Source organism: Leopardus geoffroyi, chromosome C2 (genome assembly GCF_018350155.1).
Source record: "Leopardus geoffroyi isolate Oge1 chromosome C2, O.geoffroyi_Oge1_pat1.0, whole genome shotgun sequence".
In the NCBI taxonomy this organism is placed as follows: Eukaryota; Metazoa; Chordata; class Mammalia; order Carnivora; family Felidae; genus Leopardus; species Leopardus geoffroyi.
Genome location: NC_059333.1, coordinates 38,601,797 through 38,629,387, shown reverse-complemented (window position 1 = coordinate 38,629,387; position 27,591 = coordinate 38,601,797). Strand labels below are relative to the sequence as shown.

The 27,591-nt window shown below is 33.6% G+C and overlaps 1 protein-coding gene across 3 annotated transcripts in view; it reads right to left on the bottom strand.

The window, feature by feature from the left end:
- Positions 1–27,591, bottom strand: part of CADM2 (cell adhesion molecule 2) — a 1,073,367-nt gene that overhangs the window by 313,461 nt on the left and 732,315 nt on the right. For 2 of the 3 annotated variants that reach the window (XM_045501674.1, XM_045501677.1), the window contains exon 2: positions 23,932–23,958. The exons of the other annotated variant lie outside the window; for it this stretch is intronic. In XM_045501674.1, the coding sequence (XP_045357630.1) occupies positions 23,932–23,958 (27 nt within the window). The remainder of the gene's footprint in view (positions 1–23,931; positions 23,959–27,591) is intronic. 3 annotated transcript variants of the gene reach the window in all.

Below are 27,591 nucleotides of genomic sequence, written 5' to 3'. Positions count from 1 at the left end.
AGCTAATATTGAATTCTTCTCTTCTCTGAATTCCAAATCCAATATTTATACCTAATTTTGAAGTGAATCTTCTGAGAAAGAGAGTTAGGAGTGCTTACTTTTCAGGAACCAAGTTTTTACTAAGCTTGTTAAATTATAAGATGTGGTAAATAGTGTCACATTTGAAGTTCTATTTGTGCCCCTATGGATTAGCACACTGGTAGCAAGGAGGAGCCTAGCTTAATAAATTGGTTAACAAAATACTACTCCAAATTTTTTCTCTTACTGTCATAGCAACATTAATGTCACGCTGGAAATTCTAATTATATTATATCACATCATCTGACATTTTTCAACCTTAAAATAGGTTATTTCAACCTTAAAATAGGTTTAATAAAATAGGTTTATTACCATATGTAACTGTCCAACTAAAAAATCTAGTTAGTTCTTCTTACCACTGGAAATAGTAATAATGAAAATGCTTTTCACATCCTATTTTTCATATTTATTATGTGAATATTTAAAGAACATAAAATTGGGGCACCAGGGAGGCTCAGTCAGTTAAGCATCTGATTCTTGGTTTCAGCTCAGGTCATGATCTCACGGTTCATGGGTCTGGTTCCAGCCCCACAGCAGGCTCTGTGCTGACAGTGCAGAGCCTGGGTGGGATTCTCTGCCTCCCTCTCTCTCTGCCCCTCCCCTGCTCTTTCTCAAAAATAAATAAATTAAAAAAATAAAGACCGTAAAAATTGAAAATTAGATCTATGACACCTGATGTCATATCTCAAAGTAGTCATCAGTGGATCATAGACTATTTCAAATACGGCAAGAAATCAGAAGGAAGTGTTTGTATGGTCAGTCCCAGGAGCGCTAACATTCAGCTTTGTTCCCAGTTTCCAAATGCAGGATTCAGGACCAAAGGATAGGTAGGAAATTGTAGAAGGATTGGGGATGACCTCAGAAGATAAAGTAGCAGAGAAGACACCGTTCACATTTCGGTAAATGCTAAACTGTGCATCAAAGTACACTCATTTAAGAGGAAAATACAATCTAAATGATGTGGAGTTGGTGAGAAAATTACTAGACATTTTCAGCAAAATGAAAATGTATGATCAAGGCTGATCTTTTGATATTAAATGAAAGTGAAATAGAAAAAGTGTCCAAATCTTTCTTTCTTTCTTTCTTTCTTTCTTTCTTTCTTTCTTTCTTTCTTTCTTTCTTTCTTTCTTTCTTTCCTCCTTTTTTTCTTTCGTAGAAGAAGTGTCTGAAGATAGTTCAACAAACTTCTTGGTGTATAGTTTTAATAGTGTTTATGATTCATATGTAATGGAGAATGACAAGAGTGATGCATGGGGAAAAATTGTATCACTGTACAGGGACAGGTTTGCACTTTAGTCCTGATCATTAGTAAATGAAAATAGGAGTTATATACTGCTGAAACAAAGGGAACTGATACCGTAAGCAAAGCAAGCAAACAGTAGCAATAACAATAAAAAACTTATATCAAGTGTATTTCCAAATCCTCCTAATCAAACGGACAACAATGATTCAAGTAGAAATAACTATTAGTACTTGAACCTAAGAAAAGGAATGGTAGAATAATCATGCATTTACTTTATTGTAATTCCAGGTGGATTCCTGAACATCTGTCTATAAAATATTTTGTTTAGTGACAGTGGTTTTGCTGCTATACAGTTCTTCTCTGTGCATAGTCACACCATGTAAATATATAACACATGTCTTTTCTTTTACTTACTGCGTTGACTTCTCTACCAGCATTTTTCCTATGTAGCATTCCACACAATGTTCTAAGATACAGACATATCCTAAATTGTATCTATTTTAGAGCAGGTAATATTCTCTTTTTAGATTGGCAATTTATAACAAAATTGATCTGCACTTCATTAAAACATTTAATAATGTGAAGATAAGTAGCGAAAAATAGGTTATACCAGGAAAGTGGAGATATCAGAAGAGTAATTATCATGCAAATTATTTTCATGACAACGAAACCCATAATAATTCTCTTTCTTCTAGGGTTGTAATAAAGATGAAATAAGATAATGGTCAAAAGCACTTAGTAAAGAATTTGTACTTAGTAAGTGCTCAATAAGAGTTAGCTATTATCGTTCTCATTATTGTTATTGTTAGTCTCATATTTATAGCACATCTTGGGCTGCCTTCATCCATTTGTTTAGAAGACATACATTGAATACCTACAAATTGCCAAGCACTGTATTAGGGACTAGTGAAGTTCCTTTGTTCATGAAGACATAGGGACATATAAGACAACAAAGTATGGTACATTCTATGACAGGACAAGTACAGGGCACCAGGAGAGCACAAATGAAGGCCACGCAGATGGGATGGGGGATGAGGGCTGTTGTGGAAAGCGTGAGTAAACCAGACTGAGAATGTTTTTCACATCAAGTGAAACTAAGCCATACGCCATATGACTAATAAAATCACTCTCTCTCCTAGTCTTCCCCATCCCATTGACTCCAGACCCTTGATGTTATTGGACTCAGATAAGTGAGCATTCAGCTGGAGTAGATACAGTCAGAGTTCCTGCACAAACACAGATACCCATCAGAGGCCTGGGTAGAGAGGTCAATTCACTAGAAAGGAGAGACAAAGGCAATTTAGGCTATTTTGCCTGCATCAGTTTCTTTTGGCAATGCTGCATGCTTATTTTTTTTAATGGCTGTCTAGACAGAAATGAGATAAAGTTGATTATAAGAAGAATGTAAATGAACTTTTCAGTGCTTTTATTTTAAAAGCCAACAATATTGAGACCTATTAAGGACAGTGTGACAAGAGAAAGGCTTTGATGTATAGAAAAGGAATGTTCCTGAAGAATTTGATAGAGAAAAAAATGTCCATAAATTAATGGAGTTATGCTTCAACAGAAAATAAAAGAAAGAAAAAGTTATCAATTTATAAAACAATTTCATGCACATGAATTTTTGAAAACACATTGAAGATATTTGATATAGTAAAATGCTAACAATTAACCATATTCCTTTGATTCAAATGCCATTACATCTATGGAAGAAATTCATTGATATCAGAGTTTTCTAATATATCAATTGTTGTACCTCCTTATATGAGACCCACCCTAGTCATGCTTGCCATAAAATATCATCCTATAGCACATAATCTATTAGAAAATTTTCCTCATAATATGTAATATATAAAAACATATTCTAGTAAGTTTGATGATCTTATCAAGATGATGTTAAATATTTATGGAACTAACAAGGTCCAAAGTTTTCATAAATTTGAAGTTTTCATTCTATTTCAAACAATAAAACAGTCTACATCTTCATTCTGTCCCAGTCTCCTAAATCAGACAGTAGTTAGGCTATTCAATATCATGATGGAAAATACATGTTCAAAATTAGAAAAAAATAAAGTTTTCCTGAGTTTCATATTTTGAAAGCCTAGGTGTTAGGAGCAAAATTTTAAAATATTTGGAAAGAAACATGAGGGGGTGTGGTGAGGAGATAAGACACAACCACAAGAAGAAAAATCTATGAGTAGGAAAGAGGACTAGTTTTCTGCTGAGTTACCAGAAAAAAGAGAAGCTCCAGTGATCTTGGGGCAACTCTGCCTGAGTAGCTCCTGGGGCTAGCAAAAGCACCATGTTCAGTCTAGGAAGAGAGAATCTTAGGCGGCCCTTCAGAGTTTCTGTGGTTCCCATTCTGGCTTAAGAGCTGCAAGATGGTACCACATGCCTGGATTATTTATATTATGGAATATCATGCAGTTTTATAATATGAGTATTATATACATATACATGTATGTCTATGAATAATGTCTATAATATACATCAGCAATTTACCTCGGCTGTGAAAATAGGATAAAAACTATCAAATTTTCCATACATATTTGTCCATTATTTCTTATAGTCTTTCCCATCTCAGTTAATGAAAAAGGCATCCTTCTAGTGCTATAGGCCAATGCCTTGTAGAAGTCCTTGATTCTTTTCTTTATCTTTCATTCTGTCTCCAGACTATGAAAAAATTCCACTGGCTATCCTTTGGAATTAAACGCAATTTCTTCTTACCAACTCTCTGCTAGCACAAACTAAAAGCAACCATTATCTCTTTTCTAACACATTGCATTAACATCTCTACTACCCAACACAGCAATTAGAATTATCTTTTAAATGAATAAGGCAGATCATGTCAGCCATCTGCTGAAAATCCTCCAAATCTTTCCCAATGCACTCTTTGTAAAAGTTGAATCCATAAGCTAGCCTACCAGCACCTAGCAACCACATTCTATTACCCCTTGATTTCATCTCCTCCTCTCCATAATCTTATACTCTTTCTTTCTACCCACACCAGATATTCTTACTCTTTCTTAAGCAGCAAGTATATTCCTGCCTCAAAGCTTTTGCACTGGTCTTATTCCTTATTCTGTGCTCTTCTGCCAATATCCTCCTGGCATCCTCCCTTGACATATTCAGTCTGTCCAAATGTCACCTTATCAATAAGGCTTTACCCTTTGTCATTAAAAATAGCAATATCTCCACCTACAGGCATTTCTCAATTTCTTCCCCTGTCTTCTTCTCATAGTACTAATCACCTTCCAATGTAACTATATCGTTTCCTTATTTTGCCATGTTGTTTGTCTTCCCACACTAAAATATACGTTCTGAGGATATGGATTTTGTCTCTTTTCTTCCTGGTATACACTGGTTAAACAGAAGCACCTGACACAGTTTGGTCTACAGTCAGTGTCTAATAATTATTTTACAATTTAATGAATAAGTATGGAGTATATGCTACTTAAAAATATTCTTTTGTTAATATCCTTTTAAAATTATATCTTGTGACTTAAAGCATGTCTTCCTTTTTTAAACTCACCTGGAATGTTTTAATAAATGCTTTTGAATCTCTTTTCCGGTGATCTTAGTCTTTTTGTTTAAAGTGCTTCTACTCTCAAGCTGACTTGTGCTATTCAGTGTATGAATTCCTACATCTGAGTCTGTGAGAGTTAAGACTTGCAGAATATTCCACCAAATACAAGGGAGGTTGTGAATTCCTTTTATACCAAGATCAATAACGATCTGAATTGGACAGATTAAATTAGCCACAGGCTGGTTTGGAGGCATGAGGATAGATGGACAGCTTCTGTGAGTCTCTTGTAGTTCTATACAAAGTGTTTGTTAAAGTTTCAATGAGAAAAAAGGCACTAAAATGCAAAGGTAAACATTCTGCTCTAAAGTGATAGAGACAAATGGCCTTCTATAGCACAAACCTTTTCAGAGATGGTATAGATCATCTGCATTATGTTTTTGTGTTGCCTGTGAAAAGGATATGTGGAGAAAGGCACTACTTGAAATTCAGTTCCAATATCATGTTGGTTGAAAAGCTGTGCTTCTTAGTAAATCCAACCAAATACACTGACATTTTCAGAGTGCATCTGATACATTTCAATAATTAATTCTTAAGTCAAGAAAGAGTCAAGAAATCAGATGAAGAAGCACAGTAGTCTGAAAATTGCCACTGGGAAGGAAAAAAAAATCAGCCATAGATAGAACCTTTTCAAGCTGAAAAGAGGTCAGTGGGATACCACTGGGAACAGGGATGAAGCTTCAGGGTTTTTTATTATTGTTATTTACATAAACCACCCAGAGAGTAATGTGAGCTGCTCAGGCCATAACTTTGCAGAAATTGGTAGACTCAGAAAAAGAAAAATGCAATCACATAGTAGAAAGAACTAAATCAATGAAGGGTGTATATAACAAGCAGTCAGAGGGAAAAAATCTCAGATGAAAATATATTCTCTTTTAAAGAAAACAGATTGTACAATGATGGTGCTGAATAGGAACTTGAGACGTACTCTAACACGTCTCCATCAGAAAGTTTTATCTACATCCTATAGATGGTCTTTATCTTAGGCTGAAAGGGTGTCACTGTATTGTCAAATGAAACACTAGAATTATATTTGCAGTTGAATGTTTTTTAATGTGGAAAAGACAGAAGACTTCAGACATGCTATAATTGCCATTGAGAAAAAAAATAACATCATTTCAAAGCATCTATTTTGCAAAAATATTTTTCATGATGTCTCGGATTATGTTTCATTTCTGCTCCTAAGTAATTACTGTCTCAAATACTATCAACCAAAACCACAAGGAAAATAAAATTTATAATTGAAGCCACTGACAGTTCATTTAAAAATATCAATTCAACTTAATTTATCATCTATTTTTTTTAAATTTTTTTAATGTTTATTTATTTTTGAGAGAGAGAGAGACAGAGTATGAGCAGGTGAGGGGCAGAGAGAGAGGGAGATACAGATTCCAAAGCAGGCTCCAGGCTCTGAGCTTCAGCACAGAGCCTGATGCAGGCCTCTAACTCACAAACAGTGAGGTCGTGACCTGAGCCCAAGTTGGACGCTTAACCAACTAAGCCACCCAGGCACCCCCAACATCTATTTCTTAAAAGTTTATCATGCGCTTTTAAGAATGAAGAGGCAGACACAACCGGATCACTTAGGAAAGGTTAAATTATGTAGGAAGATATGCATGCATAATATCCATAGCATGCTTTATCAGGTAAAATACACACACTGAAAGTAAAAGAATATCTCCACAGGCAAATGCCCATGAGTTGGCATAGGAACCATTGGATGACATCATCATGATGCTAGTTCCAATCAGTGGTCAGAGCTTCTAACAAGGAAAATAAAATAACAATATCCTGTGTACTCTTGTATTCTATAATCTGGTAATCGAAAATGAGACCGTGTTAGATACCCCTATACAAAAGTCCTTTATGTTATTAGCTGCTGACCAGTGGTTTACACATTATAGGTTGTTACTGGGGAAAAAAAATGTCTTATACCCCTAAAGAATTTTTAACAAGTAATGATTTGTAAAAAGCAGTGTTTTAGATTTATAAATCCACTGTGTTCTTTCTTATAATTCAAATGATTTATGAAACAGTAGTTTCCAATCGTCTCTCTTGTCTACAGGACAACTTTTTTAAGAAAAGTAAAGTATATATACTTTCCATTTTATTTTCTAAGTGAGTGATACAGTAACATATACAAGTCAAAAGAGTGGGGGTAACAAGAATATTTGGTTTCTTAAATCTCAGCTTGAAAAATATAAGGTGATAGTGGCATAGAGAATTTTCCATGTGTGAGATAACTTGTTGTTTAGCGATGAAATACGAGTCACTCGATTTTTTTTCTCCTGGGGAAAATAAATTATCTAAGACAGAAGCGATGGACTTTGCACTAATGCACTTATCATTTATATGGAGAGGTTTCAAAATATAAACAGGGACACTATTGGCCAAAATTATATCTCCTTATGATGAAATAAATGATGATACTGAAAGAACTTAGATGCTCACTCAGGTCAAGTGGTTGAATAATTTCAAACTTTTCACTGCTTAGGGCTGTTAATTCCTACAACAGGACTGAACAAAGCACATGCCAAGATCTAATTAAGTCTGATAACTGATACTAAAGATCTCAGTAAGCAACTGTTTGAGAAGCACATGGAAACAAAAGTGCCTGTCGGTTTGTAGACAGAGGAAGGAGAACTCCTTCCCGGACAAGAACTACTGATGAGTATTTGTACTATTCTGGAAAATAGTACAAATACTGCTATATCAGGTGAATATAGAGTCAATAGTACAAATACCTGCTAGATCAGGTGAATATAGAGTCGAGCTCTGAATGTAGAGAATATGATTAAAGAAGGAGCATAGAGATTAGATGTAAGGAATTAATCAGTATTGGGGAAATTCCAAGCTGCTTCAGTGAGCCAGAAGGAAGTTGGCTCCAAGTACTTTGTGGTAGGGTTGTGGGGCAAATTCCTTGTGCAGGAAAAGAACAATTCTTCTAAGGGAGCCAGCTGATGTTGTAGGGACTTGAAACTCTTAGATAAGGATATGCATTGTTATGGTAATTTATCAACAACAACAACAACAACAACAACAACAAAAACTAGGGAACCTGGTGGTAAACTGCAGTATTGATACAAGAAGAAAGTGATTAGGGCCTCATATTCCTCATAGTTGCATGAAGAAAGGATGGAAACAAAAGGAAGCAAAAAAAAAAAAAAAAGAATAAAAAGGTAGCGCAATTGACAATGATAATACAAGTGCCAAAGTAAAGCAAAAATTAAAGTCTTTCAGATAACAAACCTGAAGAATAGTCACTACAGATTGAAATAATGGTCACGTAAAACAAACCTTTAGAATTAGTGTGGAAAAATGTTAGTTATTTGATCCCCACACTGTCAGGAAGAATTCATTATACCTGATTTATTACTGAAGCTATTGGATCAAATGCTATAATAGCTTTCCTTGGGAAAAGGCATGCAAACAGAGCATACTGTTTACCCACTGGAAGAGTAAAACATTCTCTAAGATGAAATGAGTAGGAATAACACTTTCTATCTAAAGATATCAAAAAGATACACAGACTAGTTTATCAAATTTCTTAGACAATGAAATGTTATCAACTTGGTTATCCATTTCAACTAAAATTCCAACTTGAATGTGTATGTGATTAATTTCTTTCCTTTAAGGTGTTTGATATTAATTGTATTGAGTTATTCTTTAACATCAAATACTATTATTCATAGCAGACTTGAGTCCAGGGTAAAACTAGCTGATTAAGCTAAGTTCATTTGCAAGAGTTAGAATTACATTTTTTCACCTCATATAAGAGATCACATCTGTCCTTTGCCTATGATTCTCAATAACTAAAAATAAAATTGTTTTGAATGTAGGCTTGGGTGACACATTTCATAGAATTTGATAAGAAGAATTCACATCATATTTTTAAATTTTGATTTTCTGACATGTCTTTGTTGTTTTTTAAGTTACCAATAACAGATTGTTTCAAGTTTTATTCATACTTGGACAATTGTTTAAATTTTATCTATTCTGGTGCTTCCTCACCTGTAACTGTAAATGCTTTGATATTCAAAATTAAAATAGTTTTATTATTTTTCAAAATAAAAGTACTTTCTGACATTGTATTCTCCACAATGAATGCAACTTGCATTTTATATGTATTTTCAATAATTTTATTGTCATCTTATTCATTTTCCAGCCACGTTATTATTTCCCCTTAAATTACTTTTTTCTCTTCCTCAATTATATGCCTAAGTTAATTTCAGATCTGTCATTTATAGTTGCACAAACTATTGATGAAGCTGAAGCAGTTATATAATTTTAAAAGTAAACAAATCTCATCTCTTTTGTTTAAAACTCAGTAACAGAAAATATATCTTAGTGTATTCATCTTTCTACCAGTTTTAGAACTGATAATATGATTGACATCTTAAAATTTATTCTCCATACTCCAATCCACTTTAAGGTGACAGTTTCCTTGAAGACTACAGATAATTTTTCAACAACAAAAGCAGCATGACTCTGTTCTTTCAAAATTTGTTTTGGTATGTAAATCAGTACTAGTCAAAGTTTATAACAGAATATATAAACTGATAATGCAACCTTCTATTCCATTTTGCTATACGGAAATCAATGATAAATGGGATAATCTTGGGCAAAATCGTAATGTTTATATTCTTGGGGAAAGTTTTTCCAAAAATCATATGTGGTCTTTTAAAATTAGATTCTAAACATACTCATTTTTGCTAAACATATAGTTTATTTTAAATCTTTGAGACTGATAGGTATATCTGTTTGAGATTCTAGATTTGATTCCAAAATATAAAATATACTATCAATATTTTTGACTAGTGAGCTACACATAAATTCAATAAGTATTTTGGAAATGAATGCACAAATAACTGAATTTGAGTTAATTAATGTGTTTCTAAATGCATTTCCAGTTGCTAGATTTTAAAATAGAACAATTGCAGTTTATAAGGAATGCTTTCTTTGTGTAGATCTCTTATTAAGCCATGGGTATATGTGTTTTGTTTTATTTTAAGGAATCTCCTGAAAATGACTAGGACTTCCAAACTCTTCTGATTATTGAGATAGCTATGGAAGAAATGCTTATTAAACACTTATTTTGCTGTAATAGAGTCACATTATCACGCTGAAATGATTCTTGGCCATGGCAGATACATTAAATAAGATTTGAGGGTGAAAAATCCCAAAGCATTTGTTAACCCTCCAAAAAACTTCTAAGGAGTTTTAAAATCTACCTATGTGTCTACCTACAACCGTAGAGCTACATTTCACCTAAATCTAAATTCCTTACTCAAGTTTGTAACAAAGAAATTATTTCATGCGTGAAGATTAACTTTTTATTTGCTGAGAAACAAATTCAAAGTTTTTAATGAGACAAATACCAGATTGCATAGAAGCATCTATCTCTATTTCTAGAGGAAACCATATCCTGATAAACACAGATATAGCTCTCTGATCCCTCAGCTTCCATTTGAATACACTACCACTAACTAGTCGTACCTGCCTTTGTGACCATATACTATTGGGATTCTGAAACTCTGGTTAAGCAGCAAAGACATTTGCCAGCCTTTCCCAAGATGACTTCTGGCTGAGCTGGAAAATAATTACTTCATGAACTATTTGGTGATTGTTCAAGCCAAACAGTATTCTTGCCTTGTATCCAGACAGCATATTTAAGTGAACTCCATGTCAATTAGATGATTGTTGCATCTTGAGAAAAGATTACATAGAAATAATTTGGTATACTACTCTGCCAGTAGGTGGCTTTTGTTTGGCCAAGATGGGAAAACACCTAAGTAGTGAGATAAATTAATAAACCTTTTGAAGCACATGCCACACACATTATTACCACTTTGATGTCACTAATATAACCTCAAATTGAATTCTAGTCAAAATCAAATTTATAAGTAACCTTTAGTCTGCCATATCCAAAATAGATCTGACTAGTACATATATAATTAAGATGTGCATTTTTTATGATTTTAGTGTGTTTTTCTGACTTTTTTAAAAATATAAAGTGTCCTCCCCCTTGAATTATTTAGATATATGAAACTTTCCAACTATTCAATTATAAGAATCAATAGTATATTGATAATCTACAATTTTTCTTTACTTTTACTTCAGTTCCATGGTACTACATAAGTGAACTTTTCTATGGCTGACATATTGACAATATCAGAACTGTAATTCTAGGTTTCTGCTTTTTAGGTCTGCAGTGTTGTTGACAATGAAGATAAATGAAGAATAATAAAATATTTTAAACCCTTATATAAATAGTTAGAGATACTGACCTAACTCATGGATCACAGTTTGTTTTCATTTTGTTTATCTGTTGTTGTTGTTTGCTTGTTTGGTTGGTTTTGTTTTTTTCTGCTAAATGTTTCAACTGTATTCTTGAAAGGATTTTCTATTCTCTCAGATCTGTTTCTCTCTGACATTACCAATAATTACTCTAGGCCAATCTACCTTTATTTTTTTTCCTGGACTATTGTAACTCTCCAGACAATTCAACTTATCTTTTTTGTCATCTGTAGTAATCTCTTCTAATTTGTTCTTCATGAACATTTAGCAATCTCTTTCAAATTATACGTGTGAGACTATTCTATCACCCCCATCCTTATTTCCATTGAAAACCCCTGAATGGATTTCCATTGTTTTTAGAATAGGGAAACACCTCTGTCATAGAAACTTCAAGGCACTGTGTGGGATATTATATATAGAAAACCTTAAAGACTCCACCAAAAAAACTGATAGAACTAATATACTATTATATTGAAGTTGCAGGATACAAAACTAATATAAAAAATCAGTTGTGTTTCTATACTCCAACAAACTATCAGAAAGAGAAATTAAGAAAGCAATCCCATTTACAACTGCATCAAAAATAATAAAATATTTCGGAAAAATTTAACCAAGGAGGAAAAATATCCATACACTGAAAACAATAAGACATTGATGAAAGAAACTGAAGGGACACAAATAAATGGAAAGACATTCCACGTTCATGGATTGGAAGAATTAATATTGTTAACAAGACCCTCTTATCCAAAGCAATCTACAGATTCAATGCAATCCCTCCTAAAACTCCAGTGGCATTTCTTTTCACAGAAATACAACAAACAATCCTAAAATTTGTACAAAACCACAGAAGACTTCAAATAGCCAAAGTAATCTTGAGAAAGAAGAACAAAGCTGGAGGCATTATGCTCCCTGATTTCAAACCATGTTACAAAGCTATAGTAATCAAAATAGTACAGTATTGGTATAAAACAGATGCATTTATCAATGGAACAGAATAGAAACCCCCCAAATAAACCTATGCATATGTGGTCAATTAATTTTTGAGAAACAAGACAAGAATACACAACAGGGAAAGAATAGTCTCTTCAATTAATGGTGTTAGGAAGACTGGGTAGCCATCTGCAAAACAATGAAACTGTATTACTAATGTATGCCATGTACAAAAAATCAACATGAAACAGATTAAACAATGGACATCAGACCAGAAGCCATAAGACTCCCAGATATTTTGGATTTGATGTCCACTGTTATTTTGACCCTTGCTCCCATTGATTCCTCCACAGAAGCTATTTTGCTTTTTAGTTGCTTTTCTTGCTGCCATTCCCTCTACGTGGGAATTTTTTCCCTCTCTTCTTACTTACTTAGCTGTTCTTTATTTCTCTCCTGACCATCGCTTTTTCCAAGAAGTTATCCCTATGCCTTCTTTTATTAAAATAAATGTCTCTGTAATCAGATCTCATTGTACTATCATGCATTGTTTTACAGTAGCAAATTTTCATTTCTTCAGATGTAGGTTTAATTAACCTCTATATATTTTATCCTAAATGGCAATTATCAAGGTCTCCATTGACTCCACATTGATAAATCCAATGATAAATTCTCAGTTTTCATCTGTCAAGAACATTTAACTCAGAGGCCTGGTGGCTCAGTCGGTTGAATGCCCAACTCTTGAATTTTGCTCCAATCGTGATCTTGGGGTTTGTGCAATTGAGCCTTGCATCAGGGAGTCTGGTTGGGATTCTCTATCTCCCTCTCTCTCTGTCCCTCCTCTGGACCCCCCCCAACAAACAAAAAATAAACTTTAAAAACAGAACATTTAATTCAGTTGCTGACTCCTTAGCTTGTGTCTCATTATCTGTTTGATCTTGAGTTTTCAGTACCTGAAAACTCAGTCCTAAGGTTTTTATCTTTTCTAAACAACCACACTTATAACTTAAATAAATCTATCCAATCTCACGGCCTTATATACTTCCATAGACAACTATTTACAGATTTCTTTTTTGCAGTCCAGAACTTTCTCCTTCATTTCATATTTAAATAGCCATTTTCTACCTGTCATTGTCACTTGGATCTCCAACTTCATGTATTCAAGTCTGAGTTTGCATTATTTTACCATGTTCCTCCCAGTCTTCTTCATCTATAAAGGTAAATGTGTCCTTCCAATTACTTCAGGCAAAAACAAAAATAACCAAATAACACATTAAAATCATCCTACATCTCATTCTTTATATCATGTTCCATCTTCAGTCAGCAAAATCTGGTAGGTATGACTTCCTATGATTACTTCTCACCACCTCTATTGCTATGACTCTAGTCCTGCTAACATCATCACTCCACTGGTTTCCTGGAAAAATGTGCCAATGCCTATCATTTCAGTCTGTTTTCATAAGAACATCTAGCCTGATCTTATAAAAACTAAATCAGTATATGTGTCTCCTTTGCTCAAACTTCCAGTGGCTTTTCATCTCACTTGGAGCAAAACAAAAATCCGTATGTGATTTGGTTCCTCATTCCCTCCACGACTTCTCTCTTATTTTCTCTCCTAGCTCAAGCCTTTCTAGTTTCACGAGGTCTCTTAAATAAGCTAGGTCCCTCACTGCCTGAAGGTCTTTGCTCTTGCTGATTTTTCTTCTTCGATTGCTTCTCCCAGACATCCTTGGCTTGGTCTCTCAGCATCAGTACTCTCTTCAAATGCCCTCTCACTTCATCTCCTTGTTCAAAATTAGAACCATCTCCATTCTCTACTCTGCCCACACATTCCTGTCTTACTCCTCTCTTTTATTTTTTCTTCATAATGCCTATAATGTTACAATACACCTTAGTGTACAAGTTACTTTTTTTTCTCATTAAGATATTTGTAGCTATCCCTGGAACTGTTGGATGAATAAATGAATGAATAAATGAGTGAAAGCCTCATGAGGTCAAAACTAAGCAATATTTTTTCTCTCCATTATATATTAGCCTAGTACAGACATTCAATAAAAATTTATTAAATTAAGAAACATTTGTTCACTCCTTTTCCAAGGGTGTCCAGTAAGAAAAAGCTCACCTGAATCATTGGAATGGGCTCAGAACAAGGGCCACATTTTATTTATTACTGAATATCAAGTCCTTGGCTATGCAATTATGCCTAATCTAATAACTACTTACACATCTAAATATCAATTAGCTATTTTAAAAGGGTTTTCACATATTCTTTTTATATATCATTATAAAATCATCATTATAAATTATTTTTATATATCATTATAATTCTATGAGGTAGGTAGTACTGATATTTTTGTCCTTACTTTACTGATGTGAGTAGCAAGTAAATAGTAGAGGAGATACAATACCCAGGTACTCTGATAAATTTCCCCAAAGTCTTTAATAGTATACTTTTCTAGTGATAAATATTTTATATCAGGATGCCAAGTCAAATGATTCTTTTCCACCGAAAACTCATCACCATCACTCCATCTAATTTGAAGTGTAAATTATAATTTATTTTTAATGTAATTTAATTCTGCACTTTATAGCACTTATCTTGAAACTGCCCCTAAATGCCCAACTGTTAAACATTGATCACTGCATTTCTCCTTATAAGACTTTTTTTTTCTATTTAGAAACCTGTAAGATGCCACAAACCTTGGGATTTCAATTACAGACTTTCTAAACTCCACACAGCAGCTGTAGAATAAGCAAATACCAATTTTATTAACACAATAGGATGACATGAACCCACTGAATGAATTGAATCCCAGAAGATCCTGCCATTTGGATGAGATGTATTTCGATAGAATAAAAAAAATAGAACAAAGATTTATTTATGACGGAAATGAGGACATAAACTTAAAGTAGCAACACAAACCAATTTCTAATTGCTATACAAAGTTGCAGCCTATTTGGGGCAAATGATTTATGTTATTCCACATGTCCACAGGAAAGCTCAAACCCTTATTTGCATTTCAAGGATACAGGAGAGACAAGGGGGAGTGAAACCTCATTAAATCAAGAGAAAAATAATATTCTTTTAGAATTGTGAATGGAGTATCTAGAAAGTCTTTCTATCCTGACCTACACGAGTTTGTACTGTGCAACATGAAGAGGGGCAGTTGTATAATAGTAAGTAATAAGACAGCCCACAGAGCAAATGCATGTCAAAACCCCTATACAGTGAGAAATAAATACCAGAAACCACATTAAATGAAGCTTCCGTTTAAAAACAAGAAAAGTTGTCTACATTTGACCCCCTGAATCATCTTACAATAAAATTTTCATGAATACACTCTTTAACCCTGCTACCCTCTTCTGATTTCAGTATTTCACATTAGTTATGCCTAAAGCTTTTCTAGAACACTACTCATCTTATTGAGAAACTAATTACCTCCTCACTTTCCCAAGAGAGAATAACTGAGGAGTGAGGTTAACATAAGGTGAATGAATGAAAGACCCACAGAAAAAGAATTTAAAAAGAATGAGAAACAAGAAGTCTACTGGGAGAATATTTTCCTTGCCAAATTACCCCAATAGGTAAGTCCAATTTATTTGTTCCTAATAACAACAGATCAACATTCTACTTTACTCCCATTCTCAGCCCAATCCTATTTGGGTGGGTGAGACCTAGGTAAATATATTTAAATAAATACATAAGATTTAGGTGAATCATAATATTGATAATTTAGTCTGAAATTTTTAGAAGCTTTAATAGAATAAAAGTTAGAACTCAAGAGTCAGTAACTCTGATTTGGAATTGTTGGGTTGCCTCTGAATTTTTGAACTTATTTCTTAACTCTCTGCTTCATTTTCCTTATTTATTCATTCATTCATTCATTCATTCATTTCCCTCATGAAAAAAAAAAATAAACATGGGGAGCCTGGGTGGCTCAGTCAGTTGTGTCTGACTTCCGTTCAGGTCATGATCTCATGGTCCATAGGTTCGAGCCCCCAGTCAGGCTCTGTGCTGATAGCTCGGAGCCTGGAACCTGCTTCAGATTCTGTGTCTCCCTCTCTCTGCCCCTCCCCCACTCATGCTCTGTCTCAAAAATAAATAAACATTAAAAAATTAAAAAAAATAAAGATAATAACAGGATCTATCTCAAAGATTTTTGTGAGGATTAAATTAGAAAACACATATACAGGAGAACCTGAATAGCTCAGCTAGTTAAGCATCTGAGTCTTGATTTCGGCTCAGGTCATGATCTCATGGTTGTGAGATAAAGCCCCGTGTCAGGCCTGCTTTGTATTTTCCCTCTCCCTCTCTCTTTGTTCCTCCCCAACTCACACTCTGTCTCTCAAAATAAATAAATAAACATTAAAAAAAAGAAAACACACATACAATGTTCAATGTAATGTCTGGCACATGGTAAACATTGAAAATATTAGTTATTATAATTGTTATCCACTTTTTTAAAAGTTAAAAAAAGCTTCAGAAATAAATTATATCTTTAAAAACATCATTGCATTATCATATATATCAGTATCTTTGGCAATTTTCCCAGAGAAGTGAGACGAAGTAGAAGGTAGATGTACCTTCTAAAAGGTACCATCTACATGGGCCTTCTACCCAAACCCCTTAGTGAATCCATTATAGAAACATAACATGCTTTTAAATTCCCTTACAGGTAGTCCCCTATTATCTGCAGGAAATACATCCATGACCCCAAGTGCATTACTGAAACCATAGATAATACTGAATCCTGTATTTACTATGCTTTTTTCCATACATACCTATGATAAAGGCTAATTTATACATTAGACACAGAGATTAACAATAACAATAAAACAGAACAATATTTATAATAGAACTTATAACCATATACTGTAATAAAAGTTATGTGAATGTGGTCTCCCCCTCTCTCATCATGTCTTATTGTGCTGTGCTCACTCTTCTTGTGATGATGTGAAATGATAAAATGCCTTTATGATGACATAAAATGAAGTGAATGACACAGGTAGCATTAGGCTACTGCTGACCTGACAATAATCAGAAGGAGGGTCATCTGCTTCCATCCAGACTAGGTTGACCGCTGGTAACTGAAACCATGGAATGATGAACTGTGGATTAAGGGGGACTGCTGTATTTCTAACACTCCAAGCATATTTCCTTACATCAGCCTTGTGTGGGATAAATAAATCTAAGCTTCAATAATTGTTTCTTGATAAGTTACTTTTGCTGAAGATTTTGTAGTTGTTATGTAAGAGTTTGGATAATTCTTTATACTTTTAAATTAATATTTTTAATGTTTATTCATTTTTGAGAGAGAGAGAGAGAAACAAAGTGTGAGCGAGGGAGGGGCAGAGAGAGAGAAAGACACAGAATCTGAAGGAGGCTTCAGGCTCTGAGCTTTTAACACAGAGCCTTATGTGAGGCTCGAACTAACAAACCATGAGATCATGACCTGAGCTGAAGTTGGACGCTTAACTGACTGAGCCACCCAGGTGCCCCTAATTGCTTATACTTTTATTTTTCCAGTTTTTTAAAAATGTTTATTTATTTTTGAGAGAGAGAGAAACAGAGAGAGAGAGATAGAGCATGAGTTGGGGAGGGGTAGAGAGAGAGGGAGACAGAATCTGAAGCAAGCTCCAGGCTCTGAGCTTGTCAGCACAGAGCCCGACGCGGGGCTCAAACTCACAAACCGAGAGATCATGACCTGAGACGAAGTCGGATGCTCAACCGACTGAGCCACCCAAGCACCCCTTAATTCCTTATACTTTTAAATTTAAAATATAAACATAGCTTCAACAAAAGGAGTTGAGTGATGTTTTCAACAGAAATTATATAAATCTTACTTCTCAGTTTCTTCACATATAATAAAAGCAAGTAATTTTTACATTTTAAGTATTAGATTAATCTCACTGTAACATAATTTCCTTAATTTTTTCTTTTCTTTTGCTATTGGTTGAACTTCTTAAAAAAAATAACATTTATTTATTATCAAGAGACAGAGAGAGACAGAGCATGAGCATGGGAGGGACCGAGATAGGGAGACACAGAATCTGAAGCAGTCTCCAGGCTCTGAGTTGTCAGCACAGAGCCCGACGAGGGGCTCGACCTCACAAACCGCAAGATCATGGCCTGAGCCGAAGTCGGATGCTTAACCAACTGAGCCACCCAGGCACTCCTGGTTGAACTTCTTTAATGATATCATGTATACACTTTGGATTTTAATATTTAAATGTGAAGAAAGAAAAATTACATATGCCTAAGTGGATCATTCATGTTATATTTTATGTGTTTATTTTAACATTATAATGAATATAAACATATGAAAGCCACCACGAAAATGACATATAGCAGATTCTCAAAGAGAAGTTTTAGTTTTTGGATTTGTCTTTGACTACATGTTTGTTTTCTCCACAGACATCATTTACATAATAATAGTAATGATGATAACAATAGCTATAGGTAAAATGTATTGTTTAATAGGTGCCATTCCCCAGGTTAACCCCTTTCTATACATTATTCCATAAAGTTTTCACAAGAGTTGAATGTTGCATGAAATTAATCAATTTTCCAGGTGCTCAAATCAGGTTAAGTTGAAAAATTAGGATTGGACTTGTGTCTGTCTGACTACAAAGTGGAATTTCTTAATATATAGTGTATATTTACAATACACACTGAGCTATAGATACTCCACTGAAGACAATATCTAAAAATACTTTAAAGAAATGTCTCAATGTCAATCTCGTATGTGCCTTTCAATTCACCCTCAAAAGGTATAATATGATGGGAAACTCGGGATACTAAATGTTGTATTTTGATTGAATAGCAGACTTTATATTTACAATATAAATAAATGAATAAATCATTTATTTAATAATATTATGCATGACTATCACTTAAATCCAGTAAATTGAAATGCTGATTCTTCTCTAAACCACATATGTATCTCAATTTAGATTGCTGAGTGTCCTTCATTATCTTTTAATTCTTATGCAAAGTCAGAGTAATTATGTTAATTTTTATTTGAACACTGAAAAATGATTATATGATTAAAGGTAATAGCTAGAAATGGAATAAAATATTATCCCCACTATAACTGTCAAATTCTGAATAAAAAATAAAGCCTAAAAATCAGACTGAAGACAAAAATATATTTATTGGATTAAAACTGTTTAGAAATTTTGTAATATTCTGTAATAATATTAATCACTATGATACATTTGGTCTGTAAGTTTATGATAGAGTGAAATAAAATCCTTTCATGGAAAGAAATTTTAGGAACACTCCAAGGTACCTTTTTCCCTATCTCTAAGTGGCAAAGCATTGGTTATCTTGCTGAAATATGAGTGTAGGGCATATGAATGCAACTTGGATAGTAAACTGATGTTATATGAATTCACCGTGATATATGAAGAGAGAATAGATTGTCTAATGTTGAGTATTGAAGCAGGAGACAAATAGAAACTACTCCAGGAAAGCTCTGAGGAATGAATGGTTTGAAGAAGTGGGATCCATGCAAAAGCTACAATCCTCATAACCAAAACCAAAACAATCATTTCATCCCCATAAACTTAGGTCCATTTGATAATCGATCAGTTATGGGTGCATTAAGGTGGAAGAATTAAGCATGTTTCAAATCATCTAGGAATTTAGGCAAATAGCTGTTCATGAGAAGACATAGTAAACCCCAAAAGTTCAGATTTGAAAAAAAAAAAGATGAGATTATTTTCATATTCAGGTTCAAATGTTCAGCCGGGTGATGGCAACATCAGATAGAAGGTTAATAGAAGATCAAGTCTAGAAAAGTGTTAACAAAAATCAACTAAGAACACTTTAGAGGAAGAAGGTGATTATATTAATCTGTTCTCTTGACTGCAAGCAAAAGAAATCTATCTAGAAGCTTAACTACAAGAGAGCTGTGTCATAAACCCAAAGGGCAAGGATAAAATAGAATCCTTTATTAGAACAAGGGAACTGGGCACCATAAGGGCACTCTCTTCACTTTCACTCTTTGTACATTCCTGTTTCTCTTTTCTCAAATTTAATTCATCTTCTTACTCAGCCTAGCTACAAAATTCATCCCCACAAAGTATAACAAAACTGATTCCCATTTCTCTTCCTTTTTCTTACCCCTTTCAGTTTTCCTATTCTCTCCTTCCCCCTTTATCAGTTTTTTTTTAAGTTTATTTATTTATTTATTTTTGAGACAGAGAGAGAGAAAGAGAGAGAGAGGCAGAGAGAGAATCCCAAGCAGGCTCTGCACTCTCAGTGCAGATCCCAACACAGGGCTTGAACTTACAAACTGTAAGATCACGACCTGAGCTGAAATCCAGGGTCTGACGCTTAACTGACTGAGCCACCCAGGCGCCCCTCTCCCCACCAACCTTTTCCAGTTTTAAGTTTTCAGGAGAGGAATTTGTTTGGATCATTTGTCTTTCTCTTAATAGTCAATAGTGGTGAGGGAGATTGGTTGTGGGTACATATTCATCTAGAAAATAGTTGCTTCCTTTATTTTGTAGGAAGTGAAGTTCATCTTCTTAAGGGACTATAGAGAAATGGACCAATACTGCAACAAGCAATCTCTTGAGGGATCAGAGATATAACCTAAATGAAACCTATATTCCAGAACAAGATAGCAAATGAGAGAGAAAGAAAGGCAAAGAGGAATTAAGAAGAAATGAAATCTATACAGACACACTAAAACCAAGGGAAATAGAAATATATACATATACAGAGAGAGAAGATCAAGATCTATCTATCTATCTATCTATCTATCTATCTATCTATCTATCCAGCAGGAAAAAATTGAGTAATATGAGGATTGGGAAACCACTTTGACCACTAAAGAAAAATTAGTGATCTTCAGAATGACAGTTTCTGCACAGATAAGGAAAGGTTTAGTTGCTACAATATTTGATGATATTCAGATATGTTTATACCATTGCCCTCAGATACTGATATAATAACCATTATAAAAAAAGAGTGGGAGAAAATTAGGGTAATTTTCTATGTCATTACTAATAACTGCTAACTGACTCTGTGAACTCTCTTTTAATCTAAACACTCATAAATTGCTGTTTTAAGAGTCTTATTTTAAAATGTTACTGGGAATTTAATGTCAAATTTTCCAGTCTATGGTTTCTGGAATGTAATCCTTTTTCCTTAAAAAAATCAAGACATATTCTTCTTTCCAATATTCCAGAAACTCTCCACATTTGGATCATTCCTTAAGGATAAATGAATGAGATGCAATCTTCTTCGATACTTCCCTTGGTTCCCTGGGATGTGCTTTGTTTGGGTCAGAAGAAATGAACTATTTTTAGACAACCAACTGCTCTTGCATTACCTTGGGTTTTATTTTCCTCTTTCCCACATTTTTTTTTCCTTTCCTGTTTGAAGACCACTTGCCTTGACATGGAAATTGGACAATAAAAATACTGAGTAGTTCTTTCTGTTATCTCTACATAATATACATCTGTCTCAAACCATCATTAGAAATAAAATTTCAATTTCTACTTGAGGCACAGTTCATTTTAGAAAGTATCATTTTGTGTCTCCATAACACTTGGGAGATGGCAAAAATATAGGCATAGGGTAAAGTATGTCCTTAAACTTCCTGTAGTCTTTTACACAGGTGGAGAAAGAAGATTCAAATAAAATAGATAGCTGTAGGACAGTGGGAATGTCTTTCTGAGAAGTACTAAATTGGGCATATAAGTATGTTTGCATTGCAAAATCCTAGCCAGCTTGAATTCTGACCTGATTTGACAGACACTTGTAACATAATTTATGGTTATAATCTTCCAATTAAAAGTTGGTTCCTGTACTTCAGACTTTCTAACCTGTTTATTGTAAATTGAATTATCACCCGTTGTTTTTAAGAATTACCAAGTGACCACAGATGTGATTGTGAGAAGAGGTTTTAGGTAATCAAATGCAGTAATGACTCATAATCACACAATTGTCTGTTGCATCATCAAACATATTTTCTTTCACTCTCATAAAAACATAGATTTTCATCAAAAGGTGTCCTCACTATCCTGAAATGGACTGTACTCATTCCTACTTTCAGTTGTTTACTTATGTTTTCAAATTATTTTTTCCATGTACTACTTTTTTTTTCTGTATACCCTACCTATCCTTCAAGAATCAGTTCAAGTCCACCCCCCACACACACACACAGAAAGCATTTTCTGAGAAAGAGTATTTCAACCTCAGTATGTATCTCAATATCTCCTTAACTCCCTTTTCAATCAAAAATCTATGTACTACAATGAATACATTATTATACATTGCTTTTAAATCTTCATTCCTAAAGTTGTACGTCTTAAGCTTTTTTAAATATACATTATGCTTATACATAAACGTGCATTAATTATCAAGTAATTTCTTGAATGCTCTATGAATGTATTTCTTTTGTTCACCACCAGACAGAAAATTACTGTGGCAAGGATTGGCTAATTCTATTAGGATATGTATTGAAACGACATAAGAGGTTATACTGGAGGGTAAAACAAAGGGTAACAATAATTTTGCCACCTTGTCTTTTGTGTCTTCAGTGTTCTATAAAACAAGGATATTGCTAGGAAAATAGTAGTTGCACATTAAATGCTTAGATTTATAAATAGGGAGCAGTTAACACTTCAAAGATGAATCTGTCATAGTGTGAAAACTAGCTGTACAATATGAACGTGGGGGAAGGCAGGGCTGGAGGGAGAGGGATAATAGAAAAGGGTGGGCTTGTAGAAGATCTGAATATGGGAAATTACTGAAAAAGACAAAACTACTGGGTTGTTCCTCTTGAGAATACAGGAAGGTATTAGGCAAGGCAATGCTAAACAATGAAGATCCAGAAACTTCTCTACAAAGAGCTGGGTTTGTGAAAAACAAAGGAAACTGGCATTGTTTAAAATACTAGTCCACAAACTGTTTTCCATATTTTACTTAACTCTATCATCTCAACAACCTTTTTAAGTTTTTACTGTTATTTCTAACTCTGTACATGAGGAAACTGAAGATAATAGACATGTGACCAATAAGGTAACTGCAGTTTTGCTCTATAAATGAAAGATATTTGAAAGATAAATGAAGGATAAACCATATATATTTTTCTGGATAAGAAGGTGAAAAAATAAATATATAGATTGCTCTTGAGAATATATAATTGACACATATAAACTATAAACCCATGACAAAGTAGCATACATATATTTGATTTTTTTCAAAACCGTAAAGATGTATTGAGCCAAAAGTATTTTTCCTTTCAGGGAGATATTCTGGCATTAGACAAGCACATCCTCTCTCATGAAATTATATTTCCAGGATTCTAGCAAATATAAACTTAATGCAACTAGGAAATGGAAGAAAAGTCATAAATACAAATGTACAGTTTATAATATTCACTTTTTAAAGGAAGATATTTTCTTTTCACGTAATTCTGTGAATTTTTGCTTTTGAGACATTTGCTATCAGCTTTATTCTCTGGTGTATTTTTTTTGTATTCACAATTTTATCAAGGAAACTAAGGTCAACAGGCAAATGTTGGTGCACAAAAGCACTGTATTCCACTAGGAATAAAATTAGAAATAAAACAAGAAAACAAACTCACAATCATGCAAACATAGACATATATCAGAAACTGAAGAAGTGAAATAATATTATTTATATTTGTAGGAATTTATGACCGATGTCCATACATGGAACTAGTATTATCACCAACAGAATTGGCTCCATCAGTTGAGATGGCTTAGACAACGGACCAGAAAAATGAACCATGGTGAGTCATGCAGAATGACAGGAGCTCACCTTTCATTTTATTCTTTGAAGCAGCCGCTGGTTCCAAGGAAAGATTGCACAAGAAGAAGAAAACAAACATGTTAGATATTAGAGTATCCAGTAAGAAAAATAGATACGTTATTCCTATTAAAGTTTAAAACGGTAATATTTATGATTATATAATCAACACACTTTAGATGAATAGAATCTATAATTAAGAAAGTGATAATTGGTTATATTTTGTTAGTATATGGTTAAAGTCTTTGAATAAGAAAGAGTAGGATAGATAGGAGACATATAGTGCAAATACCAAACATCGTTAAGGCACTAAATTCATTTTAAGGACTGTATGTATATGTTTTCTTTCTATATGTCCTTCCTAACTCAACATTAGTTAATTCAATTAAAGAAATACATACATATAGTTTAAACATATTTTGTATTATTTAACGGTTAAAATATAACCCATAAACTCCCCTGCATTTATTGAGGGCTTACTAAATGTCAGGCACTGAGATTGAGTGCTTTCCATATTTCTGCCCCTTAATAATGACAATTTCAAGAAGTAAGTTTTGTTATTACTGATTGACTCACAGATGTGGAAACTGAGACTTAGAAAAGTCAAATTAGGGGCACCTGGGTGGCTCAGTCGGTTAAGCTTCAGACTTCGGCTCAGGTCATGATCTCTCGGTTTCTGAGTTCGAGTCCCGCGTCTGGCTCTGTGCTGACAGCTCAGAGCCTGGAGCTTGCTTCATATTCTCTGTCTCCCCCTCTGTCTGCCCTTCTCATGCTCATGCTCTGTCTCTCTCTGTCTCTCAATAATAAATAAACGTTATTTTTTTTTAAGTAAAATTACTTGCTGACTGTGAAACAGCTGGAAAGAAGCAAGTTTGGGATTTGAATCTGAATGTGTCTGCTTTCCAAATCTGTGATCTAAGAATGGGGTTTAAGGCACTGAGTCACTGACTGAACTGCAAATATCAGGTCTACAAAGCCAAATCAAAATTGCATGATTCATTAGATTTCAGTTATTTGGTGCTTGGTTGACCACATAGCTATAAAAGGAGAAAACTCTATTACTTTAAATGGCATTATTCCCATTAAGGAGTAGAAATTTCAATTTACTTATACCTAGTGGTAAACACTGTTTGGGGCAGAAGTAAACTTAATGAGGAAATTAGAAGCATTATACAGGAGAGTTCTTTTTTTTTAACTTTTTATTTTTATTTATTTATTTATTTATTTTAAATATATGAAATTTATTGTCAAATCGGTTTCCATACAACACCCAGTGCTCATCCCAAAAGGTGCCCTCCTCAATACTCATCACCCACCCCCCATCAGCCCTCAGTTTGTTCTCAGTTTTTAAGAGTCTCTTATGCTTTGGCTCTCTCCCACTCTAAGGAAGACTTCTAGACACAATGCATAGTCAAATACTTCTAAATAGTTTGCTATTGTTAGAAAAATAAAATTTGAAATTCTTATTAAAAAAAGCTAATATAAAAGCTAAAAACCTATATATTTTGCATATTTTGTTTCCCCAAACAGGATCATACACATTACTTTGCAGTCAGCTTTCCTTCACATCCTCCAGGTTAACTCATTGCCTTCTAACTCACTATTTTAATAGTTACATGTTTTTCAATAGTCTATATGAATGTGACACTTTTTGCCTATTGATAAATAGTGGGGTCATTTGTAGAATTTTTTTTTCCTCCTACTAACATTATCGCAATGCCCATCCTGTGTCATATGCCTAATATATTGTGGTGGTGTTTTGTTTCTGTAGGACAGCTTTGCAGGCTATTTTCATATTTCTATTTAGAGGATAAAACACTGACAAAGATGAAGATCTTAAATATTACAGATGGAAGAGTTGGGATTATTTGGAAAGGAAATACTCAAATATATTTAATGGTCTAAAATAAGAAACCAGAAAAAGAGGGGAAAAAATAGACAAAACGACAGAATCTAGTGTTCGAAATAAACGAACTTTTCTTACTATTTTTTTCAATTAAATTTAGTTTTTAGTTTCTTGGTAGATGTTTAGTAGATATCAGACTTCTAATCATTATTTTCCTCTTTTGTATTGTTTTTAACACTACACAAAGCTGAAACGCATGGTTAGAATATGCAAAATGTTATCTGCCTCAATTTCAAAGAAAATATTTCAGTGCGTCAGTGTATATTGATTTGTTCATGGGAAGAGAAATTTTTCTTCAAATTCAAATTTATCACTTAAAAATTTTAGCATGAATTCAAGGAAAACTTACCTAAAACACTTAGAAATATTTGAGACAATCAGTATTTAATATGTAACAGATACAACTCATATTTCATAAAAATTCATATTAAATTAGGTAAAAATAAAGAAATAAAAATAGAGAAGGTAAATCTTTACATTTCTCAGTGGAATGGAGGTGATTAATTGAAAGTTCTCAAACATTGCATGAAGGCAGATGATTGTATTCTTAAATTACAGGGTAGAAACCAACATAGAATAGAAAGGAAAACAAAAGCTCTCTGCCTGTTTCTGTGTGTTCAGGCAGCTAATACTAGACTAGGCTGGTTAATATAATTGGAAAGAGGCCAGGCTACCAGGCTTCTTAGCCCAATTATAATTCTCTGCATATTCAATAAAAGAAGCCAAGATGACAGCAATACTGTCATAAATGTCATGTTCAATACTTGTAAGATTTTCCATTGTCAGCATAGCCCAATTATAAGTCAATTGTAAAGTGCACATTGCACACCACCCAAAAGGGATGAAAATTATCTTAAAAATGCAATTTTAACATTCATAGTTAAAACGAAAAGAAAGGAAATAAAGGTACTTTGACCAGAGAAAAGTTTTAGAGATGATATCAATATTTCTTCACATTTATACTTAAAGCAGTCATTTGTAACTGTAACATTACAGTTGTTTGCACTATTTTTTCAGAGATTATTATAGTATTAAATTTGTAACTGCTAAAAATTACATGAATAATGTGAAAACTTGTGCTTTTGAAGAAAAATGTGAATAATAATAGAATTATCATAGCTAGTTACATATGATTGCTGAGTAGTTAATGAATATTAGGCATTATATTAGTAAGGGTTACCTCTAAAAACTCCAATACAAATGATCAAAAAGTAAAAATACAATTAGTTGGTTATGTTAACAATTTGCTCATTGAATTCGTTGATTTTCTATTTGAAAGTTATCGCTAACAATTTTGTGAAGAATTTTGTGAATCTAAGACAGTGTTTCTCACAATAAAGTACAAGAACTATAAATACGGCATGCGGACATTCTCAGGGGAGAATAGAAAAATTTTACCTACCTCAAAATTGATATAACCTAGTCACATTTTCTTTTAATTCCTACTTCTTATTTTAAGATCTACTGTCATAACAAAAGAGTGATATACTTTATTAGTATCTGCAATGTATAAATAGTGTTGAACATATGGAATTTGTGGTTACTTTAGAAAGGCTTGCTGAAAAATTATTTAGCAATGAAACAGTTAGTAAATAGCAAAGATATTACTGGTATTTATTCACAAGGAGGAAATGCTAAAGCAGTATGGATCTTTTCATTTAAGACTATGTAGATTTTTTCAAAATACTTTGATATTTTAGCCTAGTGTTTTGTATTCTTCCTTTCATAAGCAAATTTATATATAAAGCATCATTGTTTCTTACTAT